The 20,992-nt window shown below is 41.8% G+C and overlaps 1 protein-coding gene across 3 annotated transcripts in view; it reads left to right on the top strand.

Moving 5' to 3' along the window:
• Positions 1–560: 560 nt before the first annotated feature.
• FBLN1 (fibulin 1) overlaps positions 561–20,992 on the top strand; it is a 108,329-nt gene continuing 87,897 nt past the window's right edge. For 2 of the 3 annotated variants that reach the window (XM_089680765.1, XM_089680764.1), the window contains exon 1: positions 561–718. In XM_089680765.1, the coding sequence (XP_089536891.1) occupies positions 661–718 (58 nt within the window). In that variant the 5' untranslated portion in view covers positions 561–660. The remainder of the gene's footprint in view (positions 719–20,992) is intronic. The other variant, XM_089680766.1, reaches the window with a different exon arrangement.

The raw sequence follows: 20,992 nt of genomic DNA, 5'->3' as shown, positions 1-20,992 counted from the left end.
CTGGCAGTACTAGGGTCCTTGGTTCAAATCCGCACCACCTGCCTGCAGTTTGCATGTTCTCCCTATGTCTTCGTGGGTTTCCTCCAGGTACTCTGGTTTTCTCCCATGCTCCAAAGACATGCTGGTAGGTGAATTGGCTCCTGTCTAAATTGACCTTAGTATGTGTATGTATGAACATGAGTTAGGGACCTTAGATTGTACACCCTTGAGGGTTAGGGATAGACGTGAATGTACAATATATATGTAAAGCGCTGCGTAAATTGACATCACTATATAAGTATCTGTAATAAATAATAAAATAAATAAGGTGACTATATGCAGCTGGGTGGCCTATACTGTCTGGTCAAAGCACAGGTTCACTTTAATCTTTCCAATACCATGGTCATTTTTTTTTTTTACATTTCATTACTTTGTATTTGCTATTGACCCAAATCAGCGGATCTCACAACTGAACTGTGGAGAGGTATAACCCAGACTGTTCCTCCTTGCCCAGACCCCCTCCTGACTGCTTTCAGAGACATTTGGAGAAGGGCAGTCCCCTCTTCTGCTGTTCTCTGGATTTCCCTGCCTCCTCTCTGAGGCATCTCTCCTGCTCCTCCTACACAGCCAAATTTCAGTTCAGACTCAGCACTCTCCAGGTCCTCTGCTCTGTGTTTCACAATGAATCTTCCATCAAAGATGCTGCTGCTGAGTCTGCTACCCCTTCTTCTACACAGAGGTGAGTGCTTGGGGGGGCCACAATAGCTGGGCAGCTGCATGAGTGGCCCTCAATTCTGAGGGATGCAGAGATGCAAAAGAGAATCACCTATCCGTGGACTCTTTTGTGTGGGCACAGGATGCAAAGCTGCTGTCTGAAGTCTTGGAGAAGTTTGCATCTGAAACTTTTTCTTTCAACTTTTTGCTGCTGTGATTACATTCATTCTGAGAATGGAGAATCAATCACCAAAGTGATCGTACTGTAAAAGTAGACAGAAACATCTTCTATCTTATAACTCACGCAGCCTGATGTTTTCTAATGACTTCTAAATCAATTCCATAGAGCAGAAATTGCATCAAAGTGTATAGGGTGTCGAGAAAGAAAGCTGAACTCAGAAGTGGATAGTGAACAAAGATCATTTACAGGTTCTTCAATCAAAAGGCTGTCCACGTGAACTTACAGTTTAAAGCTTTTCGTAAGTTATGTAGGAAATCCTAGACTTTAGTTGTTCATTTAGGCTCCAAAGCGCCACAATCCAGTGGAGGCACATTGACTACTGAAATATAAACACACAATTTTTAAAGCACAAATTCAATTGCCCAAGTAATATAATACAAATCTGAATATAAATGTTCAGAAACAGGAATTTTTATGATGCGATCGGTGTTTTAATGCAGGGATTTTTTTAGAAAAAAAAATCCACGGGAGGTTAAAAACCTGCAAATATCCTCGAGGTTAGGGACACTATATGATGTTTGTGATAGAGAATGCCGTGACTTATAGTGTGGCCAAAAGTAGTGAGCCAGTGGGTTAGCACATTTATATTACCGTATTTGCTAAAAAATTTTCACTGTATTTTAGTAATTCATTACTAAAATACAGATAAAATGTTATAAACATGACTTTGTTTCAGCGGGAACACCGGGGAACGCAGCACCTCCAGCACTGAATGTATGTAATGGCATGTGGTGCTGGAGGGTCTTTTGATGCTGGTGGTTGGGGATCTATTGTTGTTGGAGGAGGGATATATTGTGGTTGCAGGTCTATTGTTGCTGATGGGGATTTATTGTTGCTAGTGGAGGGTCTGTTGTTGCTGGGGGGTGTCAATTGCTGCTGGGAGGGATCTACTGTTGAGGGAGGAGTCTACTGGTGCCGGGCTCTGGGAGATCTGTTGTTGTGGCAGGAATCTATCGTTGCTGGGCTGGATCTATTGTTGCGGGGGGGGGGATATATTATTGCTGAGGGGGGACTATTGTTGTTGGCTGTAGGGGATCAGTTTTACTGATATTATTATTATTATTAACACATGTCATACAAATTACTTAGCCCCACAAACTGACACTTGGTTCTGTATTGTTTACAAGGAGTGATACTGGAAGGTGGAGCCAAGAGACAGTGCTCAGAGGTGGGTAGGTGGCAGAGACAAGGGATGGTACTCAGAGGTGGGTAGGTGGCAGAGACAAGGGACGATGCTCAAAGGTGGGTAGGGGGCATTGAACAGGGATGGTGCTTGGAGTTGGGTAAGGGGCAGAGACAAGGTATGGTGCTCAGAGGTGGGTAGGGGCAGGGACATGGGTTGACTTGAAAAGGGGGGGTACCTGCATCTATTCTCTGAGAACAAATATTCCTGGTTTTAAGTGTGTACCTTGTTTATAAAATATAATGACTTGTGGAAAATCAGGCAATCTGTAGCCTTCTGATGATGAGGAATAAGGATGGTCATTCACAGCCTGTATTTCTGCCAAATGACTAGCCATGTTTTTTCCTTATGTCCAGTGTATATTCAGTCAAAAATTTTTTTTTTGTTTGAGCTAGGGAGGCAAAGGATTTAAAACCATGTCAGGATTTTACTGCTATCCAGGGTGCACTGGATTTCAGAGATAGGCAACCTTGGCACTCCAACTGTGGTGAAATTTCAAATCTCACCAGGCTCTTGGAAATCATGTCAATGGCTGTCAGAGGCTTGCAATGTCTTTTAGGACTTTAGGACCGTAGTTTCACCACAGCTGGAGTTCCATGGTTGCCTACTCCTGCATTAGGGAGATTTCACCTTATTTACTGTTCTAGTGATGATGGTTTTACCTGATAGGAAATGAGGGGAAATCACCAAAACAAAATTTAAATGCTTTTATCAGTTGAGGAGGGTAAGACTAGAAATTGTTTATTGCCTTTGGTGTTGAAGATTTTCCCTCACTTCGTCTCTGAGGAAACCATTGTCACCGGAACAGGTAGTGAATTGAAATTTCTCTAACAGAGCACCAGATAGCAGTAGCAACCCAACAGATATTCTGAACCTTCAAACTCTCTATCCAAAACTAAATGGACTTGGCTGGACATACACTTTAACTAAACCAGGGGTCTCCAAACTTTTTAAACAAAGGGCCAGTTTAATGTCCTTCAGATTTTAGGGGGTCAGACTGTTAGTAGTGGGAGTAGAAAATACTCCATCATTGGTTTTAGTGGGAGGAATAGGGCCCTGTTGTTGGCATCTTTAGGAATAAACGTGCCCCATTGTTAAAATCAATGGGAGGAATAGCACCTCATCATTGATACCTGTGGGAGGAACAGTGCCCCATCATTGATGTCAGTGGGAGGAATGGTGCCCCATCATTGGTGTCAGTGGATGGAACAGTGCCTCAAGGGCCAGATAAAGGCAAGCAAAAGGTCATGTCCGGCCCCCGAGCCGCAGTTTGGAGACCACTGAACTAGACAATGATAAAGAGCTGTTCAATGTGAGCTCTGCTCCTGATCACACACATAGATCCTCAGAAATGCTGGAAAATCTATGTGTAATTTCATCTTGATGCTTTTTCTAAGGAGAAAAAGGAACAATCTCCTCTTAGAAGGTGTGCCACAGAAGTACAGGGTCACAGATGAGTGGAGTCTTGCCTCAGAGAGACTACTGTCTGTGTATTATTCGCCTATATCTACTTATGATTGGATAGTGAGCAGTTGTGCTGGTGCAATGTAACCGATGAACGACAATTTTTTAGATGTTTGTTACACTAACCTGCTCACTGTTATTGCCCAAGCATGCATGTTAATGTCTGGACACCCCAATACAGTCCTTATCTGGAAACAATATTGAGAGGCCTTAAAATTCCTTCATGGCTTATGTCCTGAGAATGATTGCCTAAGGTTATCTGCTGCAACCCATAGACACTGTTTGTTTCAACCCAAACTTGATAAATTAAAGCTGCAGGCAAATTAAAGCAACCAGATAGATAAATAAATGATGGAATATATATATGAAACTGGTTTACTTCTCTAAAAATGTGTAATTGTGTGACAGTCTTGTGATACAGCTACCCCTGCCAGATAGTGCAGTCAGGTCCTCAAACTTTACTGTAAAGCAGTAGTACACCTTAGTCAAGGACTCACCCACAAACTAATTGGACAATGAGGGAGTAGCAAGACTAACGTGGTTACCTCTCTGCTCACTCTGTTCTCTTCTCAACATATTCCTATGACAGCATGTGTGTGTGCAGAGGAGATTGACTATTAGTGCTGCCCTCCCTCTTTCAATTAAAAATGAATTTATTGCTATTATAATTTTCTTGTAGTCCAGCTCCAGAAATTAAAAAAGCACCCTTGCAGTGAGTTCACCATCCTACCCTACATTGCAAGGGCTAGATGCTTGTTAATGCTAGGGGATGAGGAATAAGAGGTAATACTTAACTTATTCCTCACTGAGTGGTTCATAGCAGTCCTCACACACACAATTCAGGGCTATTGGCCCTTCATTGTACTTGATGACGTCATCGTGCGACCACGACTCTTACAGATGGGGACCAGTCATGCAGATGGACGGAACCTGCCAGATCAAGGGATGATGTAATCATTACCTTTACTACTCACCCCCTAGACTTATTAAGCCTTTAACCTTTGCAGTGCACATCAGGGTGGGGTGGAGAGTTTAATGTTGTTATTATTAAGGGTTAAGCTGGTGATATAAGGTTAGCTTTTCAATTGAACAGTCGTAGAAAAAAATTGTTCTTTCTTGCCATCATTAAGTCCACTTGTTTCATTTGAAAACCCTTAAAATTTCATCCAGACCTACTATTTGAATGGAATCCCAGACACATTAAACAAGTTCCATTACCATATGTATGAAAACCGCATTCACAGTTAGATATTCGTTAGCTGTAGAAGAATGTTCTATCCTGTTCTGTGAATTGTTTTGTCACTACGGTAAAGAACGACTCCACTACACATCTGAAAACCAAACAAATGTTCCAAAACTGAGAATTATACTGAGAACTATCTATGTCGGGCTTTAGGATGAAGTGTGCAAGAACTAATATTTCAAATCTGTATTTAATTATGTTTGTGGCCCTGTTGGGGAGATCTCCCCTCAATTCATGTCTTCCGTGACAGCAGTACAAGAAATAGGTAGGATATGAAGGTACAGACAACAATAAAAATATTGTCATAATTCTAACCATTCCCTCCTAATGGGGAGATTGTCTATTGCTGCCCTGACAAGAAGTGAAGGGAAATCTTCCTATTTAAGGCACCAACGGTGACAAACACCTGAAGCTCAAACCCTTCCTCACTCTATTCATAATTGAATAAAGAGTTTTTTTCTGAAATTGGGGTTAAAGGGTTAAGCTGGCCATGGATGGATCAAAATTTGAGCGGTTCTGGCCACATTTGATCCATGTGTGGCTGCTCCTGCTCAACAGAAGTCAATCTAATGAGTGTCTTTTGTCGAACAGTCTTGTTGGAAAATTTTTCTCGATCAGTTGCTGCAATCAAAGATCTGGAGCACTGATCAGTGTATTCTGACAGCGGAGGAGTCCCGCTGTTAGAATACCATAGCACAGTGAGGAGGATTCTTCCATCCTTCTCACTTGTATGGATTGGGTAATCCATTCACTTTTTTTTAGATCAGCCTGCTGAAAAATGAGTCATCTTTGGCCAGCTTTAGCTCCCCTTTCAAATCAGGTCCACCTGTCAGTTTTTCAAGGGGACACAATTAGAAGGTCCATGCATACCTATGGACAGGAGAGTGTAAACAGACTTCTGTCCATTTACACCCGCCTACCTCTGTGTCCAGGTCCACAAAAAAAAATGGAAAAGGATGTAGGCATCCGGCTGCCCATAGAGCCTAGCAGGGTCTTCCCATGTCTGCTCTGCAGACCCTGAGCAGGCAGGGATGTGACATCTGTCCTGCTCTGATCCAAACAGCAGGGGATCAGCTCACGGATCCCTTGCTGATCGGAGCATGTTCCGGTCGGCTTTAAAGTGTTACTAAACCCAGGACCCTGCATTCACTCTATCTGCTCTCCCACAGTAAACACTACATGGAAATGCAATTATTTTAGTAAATATAAACTGCTTAGTACCTGTTCTCAACAGCAGTTAGAGCAGTCTGGTGACGTCTATTAGTGTCCAGTGTACACTCGTTAAAGCTTGTAGGAGGAGTTTTCTTTCTGCTCTATGAGGATGCAGAACCCCTAACCTCTTTCTGGACAGTGCTGATTGGCCCTGTGCCAATCACATGCACTTTCCCATGGAAAAAAAAGTCTCTAGCAATACACACCAACTTGAGCATGTGCAGAGTGTCTCCACACTATATGTCTTATCAGGAGATAAGACGGGTACACTGGAAGAAGGGGAGGATTAGAGAAGTCAGGAACAAACAGCGTTTTTACATAATGCAGAGGATTAACCTCTTAGGTTCCACAGTGAGTATACTGAGCATACTATACTGTATATACAGACTGATTTCACTGTTGTGGGTTTAGTAACACTTTAAGGATGAAGCCAAAGGTTACATTAAGTTTAAGGGTTTGATTAAAACTGAACTCTAGGGTAAATAAGAGTGATTTGTCTGCAGTGGCCACCCTGGGATTTATCCTAAACATGGTTTGCTTTCAACAACGTTGCCTCCTGTGACAAGATACCAAGCCATCGTTGTCACTAAAAACAAGTCCTTGACCCCTTGTTTCTGTTTCATCTGCCTGGCCGCCCCTGCTCTCTCCTTTACACAGGGCATCATGTAAAAGCTCTGTGTAGTCTTCAGTAACACAGCACAGTGTGGGTAAATCCTTTGCCTGGATCCCTCGCTGTCTTTCTCCACCCATGAGCACTCATCTAATTTATTGGACAGTTCAGGCAGATCAGACAGTCCAGTCCTGCTGGTGACAGCAGCTTATGAGGGGAGTGACAAAAACAAAAGAGCTCAGCCATAATCATGATGGGCACTACAAACACGACCCTGCTCCCGTATCATCCAATAGAAAGGACTGGCGGGTGCAGGGAGTCACAGGTGAACAAAACATATTTTTTACGTCTAATTGGATATTTTAAAGTTATTTACAATTTTCAGTTATTTACTTCTGGGCAAGAAATACTTATGGCTGACTCCAATTCAATATAAACACTATAGTGGGTCCAGCAAGCCCAAAAGGATACAGTCACACTGCCAGACTCATCCACCTTACTAACCATTCCATATCTGCCACCCCTCTCTGCCAATCCCTCCACTGGCTTCCCATTGCCCAACGGATAAAATTCAAAACATTAACAATAACATATAAAGCCATTTATAACTCTGCCCCAAATTACATCACCAATCTTGTCTCCAAATATCACCCAAACTGTACTCTCCATTCCTCGCACGACCTCCTGCTCTCTAGCTCTCTTGTCTTCTCCTCCCATGCTTGTCTCCAGGACTTCTCCAGAGCTTCCCCATCCTATGGAACTCTCTACCCCAATGTATCAGACTATCGCCTACTCTGCTCACTTTTAGGCAATCTCTGAAAACCTATCTCTTCAGGGAAGCCTATCCTGCCTTCAGCTAATAATGGAATCTTCTACTCCTCCTATCAGTCCATCCCCCACAGTAATTACCTTTTGTACCACTAGCCCCTCCCTCCTAGATTGTAAGCTCCGAGGAGCAGGGCCCTCCTAACCCTCTTGTATTGAACTGTATTGTTGCTGTATTGTCTCCCGTTATATTGTAAAGCGCTGAGCAAACTGTTGGTGCTATATAAATCCTGTATAATATTAATAATAATAATATAAACTGCAAGTCAAAATATTGTATATCAATTCTTTACTCTTTGCATAAAATGCTCAAAGCAAATACAATATTCTATAAAAGCATTCCTGGGTCTTTCATTACATTAAATCAAATATGTATGGATATTAAAATCTATGTGATGTTCTGGGTGTCCCCATCGTGTTTCTTCACATGTTGTATAGTAGAGCCCTTCTCAACATTTACTATAGGTATAGTATGCTGTAGTGAAGAAAAATAATTTTTGCTGAATTGCAGGCAAACTCCTAGGCTTACCCTAAGTATGAAAAACACTTTAGTGATTGTTATTTGTAATCCCTTGTATTGCTGTATTAAAGCACTTGATGAGGATACTGTCACCCTGATTATTATTTATTTGAGACTCTTGAAATGTTTTTTTTTTTAACTTTGCATATATTGTGCTTGATTTTGGAATACTGTATGTACATTTTCTTTCAAAAAATATATTGGAAAAAAAAATCCCTTGTATTGGCAAAACGACAACAGATTGTATGCTGTACAGCCCACAAATGTTCAAAATGTTGGCACATTTAAGTCCTATCAGATGGTATTTCAACAGCACAATACACAATAACTCTTTAAAAAACATTGGTTTCTTAGATACTCAACTTGTGTGCATCAAACACACAAACAAGAAATTGCCAAGATGATATTTGAGCAAGAATGGACATGAGTGACCTCCTGGCTGGGGAGTTGCCAACTACCTAAAGGCTATTTTTGTGTTGCAAATGAGCTATAAGACCCTGGACCGCATGTCCTTTAATGGTTTCCATTGCAATTTTTATATTAAGTAGCCTCACGTTTGGAGCTGCATGTGTGTGTTAAACATTAGAGGATGTCTGTTTGATTCACAAAGTAATTAGGCAATCAATGAGATTATGCTATATATTATGTGAATAAATATGATGGGGACACTAAAGCTTATGTGTCACATACTGTAGATTTGAATATCCATACATATGATGTAGCCCTAGTTGGTGGCTCCTATAACTAGTGGGAGCTATATAGGCTAGGGCATCATCACAGTACTTTTGCCCTTTCCTCCCCAGCCTGAATTGACAGCCTCCCAGGAGAGAGGAGGGTGGAGTGCTGTGATTGGCCACAGCTGTGGCCCAAAATCTTTAGTCTTGTCCACTCGGTAGGCTAAGTGTAGCCTGCCAGAAATTAAGGGGAGGTGGCCTGAGATCAAATGCACTGGTACATCCAGAGCAGCCAGTGAGAGAAGGAAAGAAGCAGTCTGGAGAGGGTAGACCCAGGGCATATGGGTTGCCCATTGCTTGATGACCAGAGAAGTGCCAGCAGTACAAAGACCTGCCAAGAACAGTGCTGCCTATATTTTTCTTCTGCCATCCTCCAGTCAGAGGTACTGAGGCTACCTTTAATCCATTCCCTACCAGCGGTAGACTGAAGACTGGAGGCCATTTATAGAGCATCAAGTTGATGAGAGTCTTTGGGCAACTTTGATATGTTTAAACCCGATTGCTATTACTGGAGTTTTACTGCCTTTTGAGAAATGTTGCTTAAAGCAGAGCTTCACCCAAAAGGGGAAGTTACGATTTAAAGACTGGTCTCCCGCTCCCCATTAAGGATTGGCACCTTTGGGGAGCTGGGGGCAGCAGATACTCGAGATTGACAGATACCCGCTTCCACTTCCACTGCGATCGCCTAGGTGATCAGAAGTTGAAGTTGTCCTTCCCCCACTCCCTCCCCGCAGTCTTCTGAGACACATGACAGGTCCCAGAAGACTAAGGGGCCATTCAGGAAGCGCAGCGCTACTCACGCATGCACAGTGGGCACCTGGCTGTGAAGCCGCAAGCTGTCACAGCCGGGTGCCCACACTGAAGATGCCGGCGCCTGGAACGCCACACAGCTGGTGAAATGGGCTGCGGGGAGGACACCGCGGGATCGTGGGACAGGTGAGTGGCTGTTTTTTAAAAGTCAGCAGCTACAGTTTTTGTAGCTGCTGACTTTTATTTTTTCACAGGAGACTGGAACTCCACTTTAAGTGGATTGCCTTGTTTATCACCTTTCTGTGGATTACCAATACTCTCATGTGAGTACTTCACTGAGAATACCAGGGTCCCAACTGGCCACGTTCTTATCATTACACTTGTTAAACAGGGTCTTTATAAAATCATTAGGCTGCACTGCTGTTGATATTGATTTTGAAGCTGTGTGTTGGCTGAAAACGTCATTCTCTCATGGCTGCCCAGTGCATTCTGGCGAGGCTATTTTACAAGGAGCTGGAGGAAATAAATGGCATACAGCATCATGTCAATTCTCTGGTGCATTTAAGCTGAACTTCAGAAACTCAGACAGTTCTAAAATGTACCAACTTATCAGTGCTTAAAAAGTCATTAGACGCACATCATAAAAAACTATTATTAAATGCTGTATTTCATGCTATTCATACTCACTCATTCACTGTAGGATTTGTTTTCTGTATTCTGCAAAAAACCTGGTTGATCCTGCTGTTCTCTATCTCCCCCTTCTGTCCTTGTCCCCAAAGCAGTTGGGGATTTTGCAGAGCAGTGTTGTCAGCTACTGCACATGCTCAGTTTTCAGTGAGTTTCTTAGCATTTCCTCCCTGTCACATCTAAACAGCCCATGTGACTATAGAGTCACACATGTGGGTGTACATATAGTGGTAAATGACAGCCCACTCCCTCCCTCCTCCTGCCCACTAACCAGCTAAACACAGTGGGGGTGGGATATTACATCTTGATTGATGGATGATTCACCTACCTGTTATGCTAGGCTGGAGGGGTGTGACAAAGCCTGTGATTGGCAGAGATCTGCCCACACCATGTTATTGCCAAAAATAATAAAGATTTCATTTCAAATATATATTTCTATGACAATTTAAAACAGTTTATTGATATTAATGATTTATTTTTACTCCGTATCCCAAAGGCTGTGTTTTTTATTTTGAACATGTGACCATCAGCAGAGGACTAGAAGCTCTTCCTGCCAGTGTTTCCCTGCAGACAGGCTGGGAAAAAGCTGGGTCATGTAACAGCTGTATATCCATTAGGAAAAAGGTACTTAGATTTTTTTTATTAAAATATTACAGTTCCATCATTCACATACAGAAAGAGAAGGAATAATATAAATTAAACAGTGTGTGTTTTTAATATCACTTTAAGTCCAACAAGGTGTATGCCACCTCATGGACTATCTCTTTCTTTTATGATATTTATTTTTACTGAACACTAGGAGAATAGCATTGCCAGAACCAGGAGACTAGATGGAGATTTTAGTGGTCGGAGAGGGAGCTCCAGGACACCACAGCGCTGGAGTGGAGATGAGGATAGTTCTGCTTTAAAGTGAATGTCAAACTGTAAACCTGTTTTTATTTTTATTTTTGAATACAATGTGGAAGATTTAGACCCTTTGTACTTTGAATTGCTTTGCATTGCTGTCTATTTCCCCAGCTAGGGAGATTCACCTTCTCTATTTGTCCTCTTCTCCATTGTCATTGGGTGATAAGAAATGGGTGATAAGAAATCCAAAATGTTAAGTTAAGTCACCAAAACAGAAATAGAGGGAAAATATTCCACTAGGTTGTTCTGGTGACAACTGTGAACGGATTTCCCCTCTCTTTGGAGAGATTTCTTCTCATATAGTAAAGGGGCCTACAGGGGGTAGGGGGGCGATTGTGGGGTGGTGGAGGGCTGAGCACAAAGTTAAACTTTAACTCTTCACTATCTACTTGCTTCTTGTGGCAAAGCGACTGAAAAAAGTGCTGAAGCCGAATATAGCCAGGCAAGTGGCATTATCAGTTGGAGGTCTGCAATGGCAGTCTACATATTTCTCTTTTTAAGGAAGATTTACTTTGGCAGTTGGAACATATCTATGACTGACCTTCTTGAGATGGTCTGCAAAGACTGTGAATGGGATTTTGGGTTCAGTATCCACCAGGGACATTACCTGCATGGAGTTTGTATGTTTGCTGCCATGTTTGCATGGAATTCCTCATACTGATTGTTACCTTTGCAAAAAAAAAAAACATATGGGCATATTGATTGACATCTAAATAATTTGGCACTAGTGTGAATATGATTTCAAGAGAGTAATAGAGACATTAGACTGTAAGCTGTTTTTCAGACAGGGACTGATGCTTGTGGCCCTATGCACTCGTCAAGAACTATGTAATACACTGCTGCTATGTAAAAATGAAGACAGATCAATATGCATGTGTCTGTTATTATAGGGATTTCCCCTGAGCTTCAGAAGCTAAGGGGAAAAGACATATAGATTAAAAGGATATAAACATAAAGCAGAGTTTTTGCTTTGATGCAGTAACCATCAAAGCCTTCCCTTTCAGAATAAGGGAATTTAAAGCAGAACTTCAGGTAAGCAGGGAATACACAGGCGAAGTGTATGTGTGTGCATGGTCTTTCATGTCTATGGGTTTAGAATTCTGGTCAGCCACTATTGTGGTCTGGATGACCCCACCAGACAGCACAACCAGGCCATGGGTTGCCAATGTTGTTAAAGTTGAACTTTAAGTGAAATGAAAAAGGGTGTCCAGATAGGCTTTTATTGTTGAAGAGACATATTGGGGGAAAATGTATTAAAACAGCTGCAATCTGGTGCAGCTGTGCATAGTAGCCAATCAGCTTCTAACTTCAGTTTATTCGATTAAGCTTTCATAATAAAACCTGGAAGCTGATTGGTTTCTATAGAGAGCTGCACCAGTTTTTGCACTCTCCAGTTTTAGTAAATCCCCCCCAATTTGTCTCTTCTCCAATAAAGGAGTCTTACCTGCCTGTTCACCTTCTTATTGACAATGCATGTGCAGCTCAGTGTACACTTTTAGCATCTGCTGGGATTTTTTATTTTATTTTATTACAGGTACTTATATAGTGCTGTCAGTTTATGCAATGCTTTACATACATATATTGTATATTCACATCAGTCCCTAACCCTCAAGGGGTGTACAATCTTAGGTCCCTAACTCACATACATACAGATACTAGGACCAATTTAGACAGGAGCAAATCAACCTACCAACATGTCTTTGGAGTTTGGGAGGAAACCCACACAAGCACAGGTAGAACATGCGAACTCCAGGCAGGTGGTGCCATGGTTGTGATTTGAGCCAATGACCCTAGTACTGCCAGGTGGAAGTGCTAACCATTTAGCCACTGTGCTGGGATGAAGGAACTCCCAAAGATCCCCAACCCAGAAGAGGATGGGGAGAAGATGTCAGCACTGGCGAAGAAGTCTGAAGACACTGCATCACTGGAGGAGAGGTAAGTCACAGTACAGCGTATTCCATTACCTCCTTCCCTGTTTCTTTAAACCTGCTGACTGGAAAATTAAACCGCATATGCATCATTTCATTCTCATGTCTGCTTGTTCCTTGTGCTAGACTGACAGCATTATACTGTACAGTGCAGCAGAAATTGACTGGTGTCCTTGTTCAAGCCCTTCTGCAGCAGAAATTGACTTGGTGTTCTTGTTCAAGCCCTTCTTCTTTGTTGTCCATGCAATTACAGGAGGCCAATATAAGGACAGACTCTGGTGTTTCTACATTTAAATATACACCTTTTGTTCACTGAAAATGTAAGTGTATTAATTGGTACTTTTTTTATATCTGCCCAAAGTCTAGATGTAAAACACGCTTTCCAATGTCTCTTATTGTGATTATGTCAGTTTTTTTTAAAACAATTCCTACTGGCAAGCCCCTGTAAAGGAAGAGGTAGTTTACTTACCTTTCCAGCAACCTGTGTTTTCTACATTCTCTCAGTTGAGGATATAAAATCTGACCTCCACTGAATCACATTTTATTTGCTAAGGATAGGAGGTGTATCATAAACAAACGCCATTTTAAAAAGTACGATGCTTGATCCTTTGTTGTATCTTAGTGTGGATGCTGGTTGTATCTTAGCCTTTTTGCAGCAACTTCACATCTATGTGTACTTGGCTGCATGGCATTTCTAAGGGTGGGTTTCCTGATTTTGACAATAGTAGATCATGCCTATGTAATGTGTGTTGAATTGGCCACTTGTAGTTTTCATTGGAAGCCCAAGTGATAGGGTGACCACGCAGGAGCGCAATCAAGAGACAGGGACAGAGCATTGTCACCCTAAAACAGGAAATGCCTGAGCAAGAACCTTCATGGCAGGATCACCTGGTTTATTTTTTAAGACAGCTGCTGATTTAGAAATATTGAAAATGACACAAGCATGTTAAAGCTTATATGAGATTGTAGCAATCTGGTTTACATGCTTAAGAAATTTAGCGAGCGTATCCAAACATTCTACTGTGACTTAGAAGCCTTTTACAACTATTGTAGTGCCATTTCTGTGTGTAATTTATGACTACATTGCATACTTGTGATCTTGTCACACCAATTACATACATCAAAACCCGAACCAATAAGATAGACATGTACTTTAATTAAACTGTGGCTGAGTTTGTCTTCTAGCCTTCATCCTTGTTGTGCCCATTAGTGTGTAATTACTATTAGTCACTGTGTGTTCAGGGAAAGGGGGGGTTGGGAAGGTGTAATGTGTGATAAGTGTCTCCTGCTGTCCATTCTTTAACATGCCTGGGACATCAATGTGGAAATCCAGTGAGTGAAAATTAAAGGCAGGTTAAATGTCTGTTTGCTTCCTGCCCACACTTCAAAGCTCCTTTGATAGAGTGTGTAAAAGTGAGGAACACACAGATCTCAGAAAGCCTCCTTCACTGGGTCATTGTTACTGAGAGACCTGTCCCTCTGGCACTCTGAGGGCTTGATCAAAAAAACCTGGAGATGAAGTTACTTTATCTTCAAAGAAAAGTCGGAATTAGGGAGCTGCGATCCCCTCAGGGTCGTGATTAGAAGCGGCTTTCTTAAAGAGTTTTATTACAATTCTATGTGCACTCATCAAGCATTTGGCTGTCAACGCTGATTATGTCCTTCCTTCTACAAAAAATGGTTCCGGAGTAGGGAAACTGGGCCTCGGGGAAGAGCAAGTCACAAAAGTGTCATAGGGAAAGGACCATAGTTCTGCAAATGAAATTGACTGTTGAATGCTCATTGATTGTTATGAATTAACAACCAAATGCTAAATGGTTAGCATTTCCGCTTGGCAGTGCTAGGGTGCTTAGTTCAAATCTTGACCACGGCACCACCTGCCTGGAGTTTGTATGTTCTCCCTGGGCCTGTTTGGTTTTCCTCTGGGTACTCCATTTTCCTCCCATACTCCAAAGACATGCTGGTAGGTTAATTGGATCCTGTCTAAATTGGCCCAGTATATGTATGAATGTAATGCCCCCTACACACTATAAGAAAATCGTCAGAAAATTTTCGTACAAGGACAGATTGTCCGATAATTGGATCATTAGTACACAGCTTTCGAGAGCCGATCACGACAATTTGTACAACAATATCCGAAAGGACAAGCGCAAAAATTATTCTTGTACGATACCAGATCATACGATTTTCATTTAATCAGTACAGTAGTCGTCGGAAAATACAATACAAATACAATGCAATACATGACATCACATTCGAAATTCTTTTCTTTCATAGGAGAATTTTCGTATCTTTAGTAACCTCTTCACTTTCGATGTGAGACTAGAAAACTAAATAAAACCGCTTATTCGTCCGATATTCTCATCGTGTGTACGGGGCATAAATTGGGGACCTAAGATTGTACTCCCCTTGAGGGTTAGGGACTGATGTGAATGTACAATATATATGTAAAACGCACTGCATAAATTGATGACGCTATATAAGTACCGGAAGTAAATAAATGAATTGTGATGTCACAAGCATTTAATTCTGGTCATTCATTGCAGATTTTTTCCACATGTTAAGATTGCATGCTTTATTACAAAATGGAACCTTTGGGGCATTTTTTGAGCTTTTTCAACATTTGTTTTAGTTGCACATATAATGGATGCCAAATGACATGCTAGGAAATGTTTATTTTAATTAAAGAATGCAATATTTGCAGTATGCTCAGGTCACCTTTTTTCCAGTTTGAAGTTTTAGATCATCAAAAATGATTTGACATTTACTGCAAACCAGACTTCTGTGGATTTGTGATCTGAATTTTGAGTAAACTTAAAAATTAACAAATGTGCATGTCGAGGAAAGAAAATACTCCCAAATATGATTACACTTTTCAATCCAATAAAAAAAAAGTATTCAAAATGTAATTGTGTGCTTAAATTGGAAGAAAAGCCTTTTCTAAAATGTTACCTCTCCCCATCTATCCTGCCTACCTCATGTAAAAAAGATCTGTGTACTTACTTATTTTTAACCTGCTCTGATCCGCTCATATGATCCCACAGCTCCAGGTCCTTTGTCTCAGTGAGTGGCTGCAGCAGGGGAGAGGAGGTAGCAGTGACAACGGCTGAACTATGGGAGCCTATGGGTGACGTCTTGGCTTGTGCAATTCACAGTCATTGTTGAGTGCTCTTATACACATAGGAGCCAGAGCTGGACTGGTGCTGATTAAAAATAGGTAAGTACACAGATCTTTTTAATACAGGGTAGACAGGATAGGTAGAATTGATACAAATAGTTAGGCTTTTATTACACTTTAAAGTGAATCTGTGCTTTGATAAATAATAAAGCAACAGGTTCACTTAAAGCGGAGTTCCACCCAAAAGGGGAAGTTCCACTTTAAGCCTTTGTCCCTTGCTCTCCATTAAGGATTGGCACCTTTTGGGGAGTGGGGGTACCTGAATTTGACAGGTACCTGCTCCCACTTCCCCTGTGATCGGAGGCGGAAGTCGTTCTCCCCCCCCTCCCCTTAGTCTTCTGGGACATGTGACAGGTCCCAGAAGACTACAGGGCCATTGACAAAGCGCAGCGCTTCTCGCGCATGTGCAGTGCGCACCCGGCTGTAAAGCCGCAAATTGTCACAGCTGGGTGCTCACACTAAAGATGCTGATGCCAGGGAGAGAAGACGGCCGGTGAAACCAGTGGTGGTGAGGACACTGCTGGACCAAGGGACAGGTAAGTCTGTATTTTAAAAGTTAGCAGCTACAGTTTTTGTAGCTGCTGACTTGTATTTTTTTTTTCAGATGGAGCTCCACTTTAACTACCAACCTCTGCAGCTGCACATACTCACCTTTATTTCGTTCAACTGGCCCTCCATAGCTACAGATTGTGACTTTGAGCTTACACAGGGCTGAGGACTATCTCCCACCCACATGTAACTGCACTGAGCTAATCACCAAACACCAGTACTTTCACATAAAACAGGGAGAATAAAGCCTGGTACACACAGTAAGTGTGTAAGAGGTTGCTGTTATAACAATGTTATTTTAGTACAGCAATCTCCCAACTGAGCTATTGTGTTCTGACAGGGGGACCAACTCCCCCCAAACTACAAGAACACACCGGTCAGCGCTCGCAGCCATTGGCTGAGAGTGCTGATCAGATGCCGATCGGATGCTAGTTTTCCAGCAAGCTCATTCAACAGCAGCTGACTGTGAGATTGGCTGCTGTCAAACAAGGACCCGTACAGATGGGCCGAATGTCGGGGGGTATTTACTGTGCCGGCCAGTTTCGGACCATATTCAGCCTATGTATACAGGGCTTTAGTCACAAGCTCTTGGGAAGGTGAGTTTGTGCTCAGCGGAGAGAAGTTAGGCTAGGTTCACATCTATGCAGGTTGCGTTTTCTGCACTGCGTTTTATGTTGCGTTTTTTATGCATTTTTACCATGTTTTTTATGTGGTTTGCGGGGGGGGGTTAATTTTTTTAAATTTTCCTGTTGCTAGGAAACGCATCAAATACACAGTAAAAATGCAATACATGCTTTTCTGCAGCATTTCCATTGAAGTCTAAAGAAACAAAAACGCAATTTTTTTGCATTCAAAAAAGTCCCTGACCCTTTCCCAAAAATGCACCATGTGCAAACACTCAGATGTGAATGTATCCCATAGGAAAACATGTTAAATGGACTGTACTGGGTTTCTGCAAAACGCTGCAGAAAACACTTAGGTGTGAACCCGGGTAACAAGCAGAACTCCGGACAAACATAAAGGACACAAATGAATGCAGGTCTGTAATTATGAATACATAATTAAATGTATTTTTTTATGCAAGCAGTGCAAGTACCTGAATTTGACTTAGAATCAGCATCTTGCAGTACTCTATACAGCAAAGGTCAGACAGAGAGAAGAAGCAGCACACGGAGATAATCAGTTGTGCTGCAGTGCTCTTGTGCTAACAAGAAACATGCTGATCGGAGGAGAGGGCAGAGTGACATAGAAGCTTATCAGTACTATTAAGTATCTGTATTTAACTGTGGCAGAGAAAAATCAAGTCTCCTGCCCTGTTAGACAGGGTTGTGATTGTGACAGAGCAGTGTAAATCTCAGGAATAGGTGAACAGAAACACAAATCCTTTGCCCTGCACATGTTCACTTTGAGTTGACTATTTGTCTTGAGATAAAAAGAGATGTGTTGAATCATGCAAATACATTAGACCAGTGTTTCTCAACCCTTTTTCAGTCAAGGCACCCTTTAAAATTATGGACAGTCTTGAGGCACCCCATTCTAAAATGGGGTGACTCAAGACTGACCATAATTTTAAAAGGGCACCCCATTCCAAAATGTGAAAAACGATTCTAATAGTTTTATATAATGCAGCAACATCCACACATATAGGATAGCCAACATTAGAGGTGATTTATTCTTCCAAAGCAAATACACTTTTGCAAACTGGTACTGACTAGTATTCCAATGTTTCTCTTCTCCCTCAGTTTTTCTTCCATCACTGAGCTAATGTGAACCCAGCACTGACTGAGAGGGGAAGGGGAGGGTCAAACAAGAATGCTGTGCAGGCAGCTGATATCCTCCTTATCAATTGATGATGTCATTGGTTGTCAGGACGCCGGCAGCTAGACGGTGGTAATGGTGCACAATGAACACCTGTGGCTTTGTGTAACTAATGAAGGCCATAGACGGGGCGAAAACTGGTCGTTTTAAAAAAAAAAAACAAACGAAAAATCGGTCGTTCAATCGTCCGACATTACCACCAACGGTAAAAAAAAAATCGGCCGATTTTCATCCCGTCTACGGCTGGCAGATATAATAGCGGAGTAATTACTTCTGTCCCTGCAGACAGTTCCGCTATTATATTTGACATTAAAAAGTATAGTGGTTGCAACATTGTATCTATTTGTATCCATTTCAGATACAGATGGTTTTATTCGGATACAAATAGATACAATGTTGCAACCGCAATACTTTTTCACGTCAAATATAATAGCAGACTGGAATTCTTTTTCTTCTTCTTCTTCTTTTTCTACTACTTCTTTTTCTTCTCTTTGTTTTCCTCTTCTTTTTCTTCTTCTTTTTCTTTCTCTTCTTCTTTTTCTTCTACTTTTTTCTTCTTCTTTCTCTTCTTCTTTTTCTGCTTCTTGCAAGTCACGGTTCATGCACAGATTTTTTTTCGGTAAAAAGATTGGCCGATTTGCCCATCATTGCCACGAAAATCGGGCGATCGGCAAAATCGGCCGATTTTTTTCCAACTTTACCGCTAAAAAAAAGTGCCAAAATCCCGAAAAACGGCCGACCTATTGACCCACTAACGATCCGAAAATCGTCCGATTTTTTTTTCGGACGAAAAATCGTCCAATTTTTGACCCATCTATGGCCTGTATAAAAGGCAGGCTTGTTCCATCTGCTGGCTTGCATACAAGCTTTGGGTAATTTTTAGACATTTTGCCAAGGCACCCCTGAAGAAACCTCAAGGCACCCCAGGGTGCCTGGACACCCTGGTTGTTAAAGGCTGCATTAGACTACATTGTAATATAACTGGCAAAGCTGATATTAGCAAAGTAGTTAAGTGCCAAGTTCCACCTTGCCAATCGCTTTGCCAGAACAATTTGATGTCTAGTAGGAATGGAGAGGGTCTGCAGACTCCAAGTTGTTGCCCCATGTGACTGTAGCTGGTTAGTCTGGGTAAAGCTCCTTAAATGCATGAAGCCACATTTTGGCTAAGCTTGGTTTGGCAATTTTATCACAGATGGGAAAGATGGATTACCAGGGAGGGTTGGTGTCTACCAGGAGGGAAATAGGTTGGAAATTGGCATATTGCTATAAAAAGTATAGCTGCCCCTCTTAATACTGATTGATAAAGACTTTCCAAAAAAAAAGATCATCCCCTTTAAAACTCTGTAAGATCCAACTACAATACTTCAGTGGAAGTTCATCTATTTTTGGTTTCATATTAGAAAGTATTTTCCGTAGCCATTCCTCTGGAAAGATGGGTGTAGCTCATTCAAAACATCTTCAGGAATTCACAATCACTGCTCTTTAGTTTAGAAAATAATAGACGTTTTTTGTAAAATCTCATTTTCTTCCCAATCCTTCCATAGCAGCTTCCTGGAGACCCTCTGACTCGAGACTTCAGGCATTTGTAATAGCTATAACACTGATTTAAAGCCTAACTTCAGCCAAATGCATTTTTCTTAGTTCTGAATAGCATGGGGAAGAGGTAAAGCTGAACCCTAGACAGAAATAAAAGACACAAATCAATGCAGCTCCAGATTTATTAATACACCCTTTTTATGAAAGCAGTGTATGCATCTGAATATGGTCAGTTGTGCTGCAGTGCAAGGAGCATGCTGACAGGAAGGAAGTACATTGCGACAGAGATATGAGCACATTAATCTGCTGCCCCTCCTTTCACTCTCTAGTCACAGGCTGGGGGAGGGACAAGACCTGTAGATGTTATCTAATTGCAGCATAAGAAACTCTGGTCTCCTGCCCTGCCAGACAGGGCTGTGCGATGTAGCAGAGCTGTATAACTCTTAAAATTGGATGAACAAAAATACAAACCTTTTGTCAACTAAAATCTCTCACATTCTGTATATGTACTTCATCAGTGAATTTAGCTGTTTGCCAGAACTTCAGCTTTAAAACAGTTGTAAAGGGTATTATTTTAAATAAAATAAAAAACATAGTATACTTACCTGCTTTGTGTAATACTATTGCACAGAACAGCCCGAAATCTGCTCTTCTGGGGTTCCCTGTTGGCGCTCATGGCTCCTCCTCTTCTCTGTGTCACCACAGGAAGCCGCTTCCTATGGTGGCACACCTGCAGGCTTGCTCCTGATTTGGGCTGTGTGCCTTCATTGACACACACAGTATGGCTTTGCCTTGCCCCTCGCTCCCTCCTCATAGGATTTGATTGACAGCAGCAGGAGCCAATGGCCATATCCTGTAGTATGTCTGCAGTCTCTGGCCATCTCCTGTAGTATGTGTGCAGTCTCTGGTCATCTC

The sequence above is a fragment of the Staurois parvus genome, unplaced genomic scaffold (assembly GCF_062004578.1).
Source record: "Staurois parvus isolate SC_StPar_1 unplaced genomic scaffold, SC_StPar_1.0 ptg000249l, whole genome shotgun sequence".
Lineage (NCBI taxonomy): Eukaryota > Metazoa > Chordata > Amphibia > Anura > Ranidae > Staurois > Staurois parvus.
The sequence above is the reverse complement of the archived record's forward strand: the minus strand, read 5'-3'. Positions and strand labels throughout refer to the sequence as shown.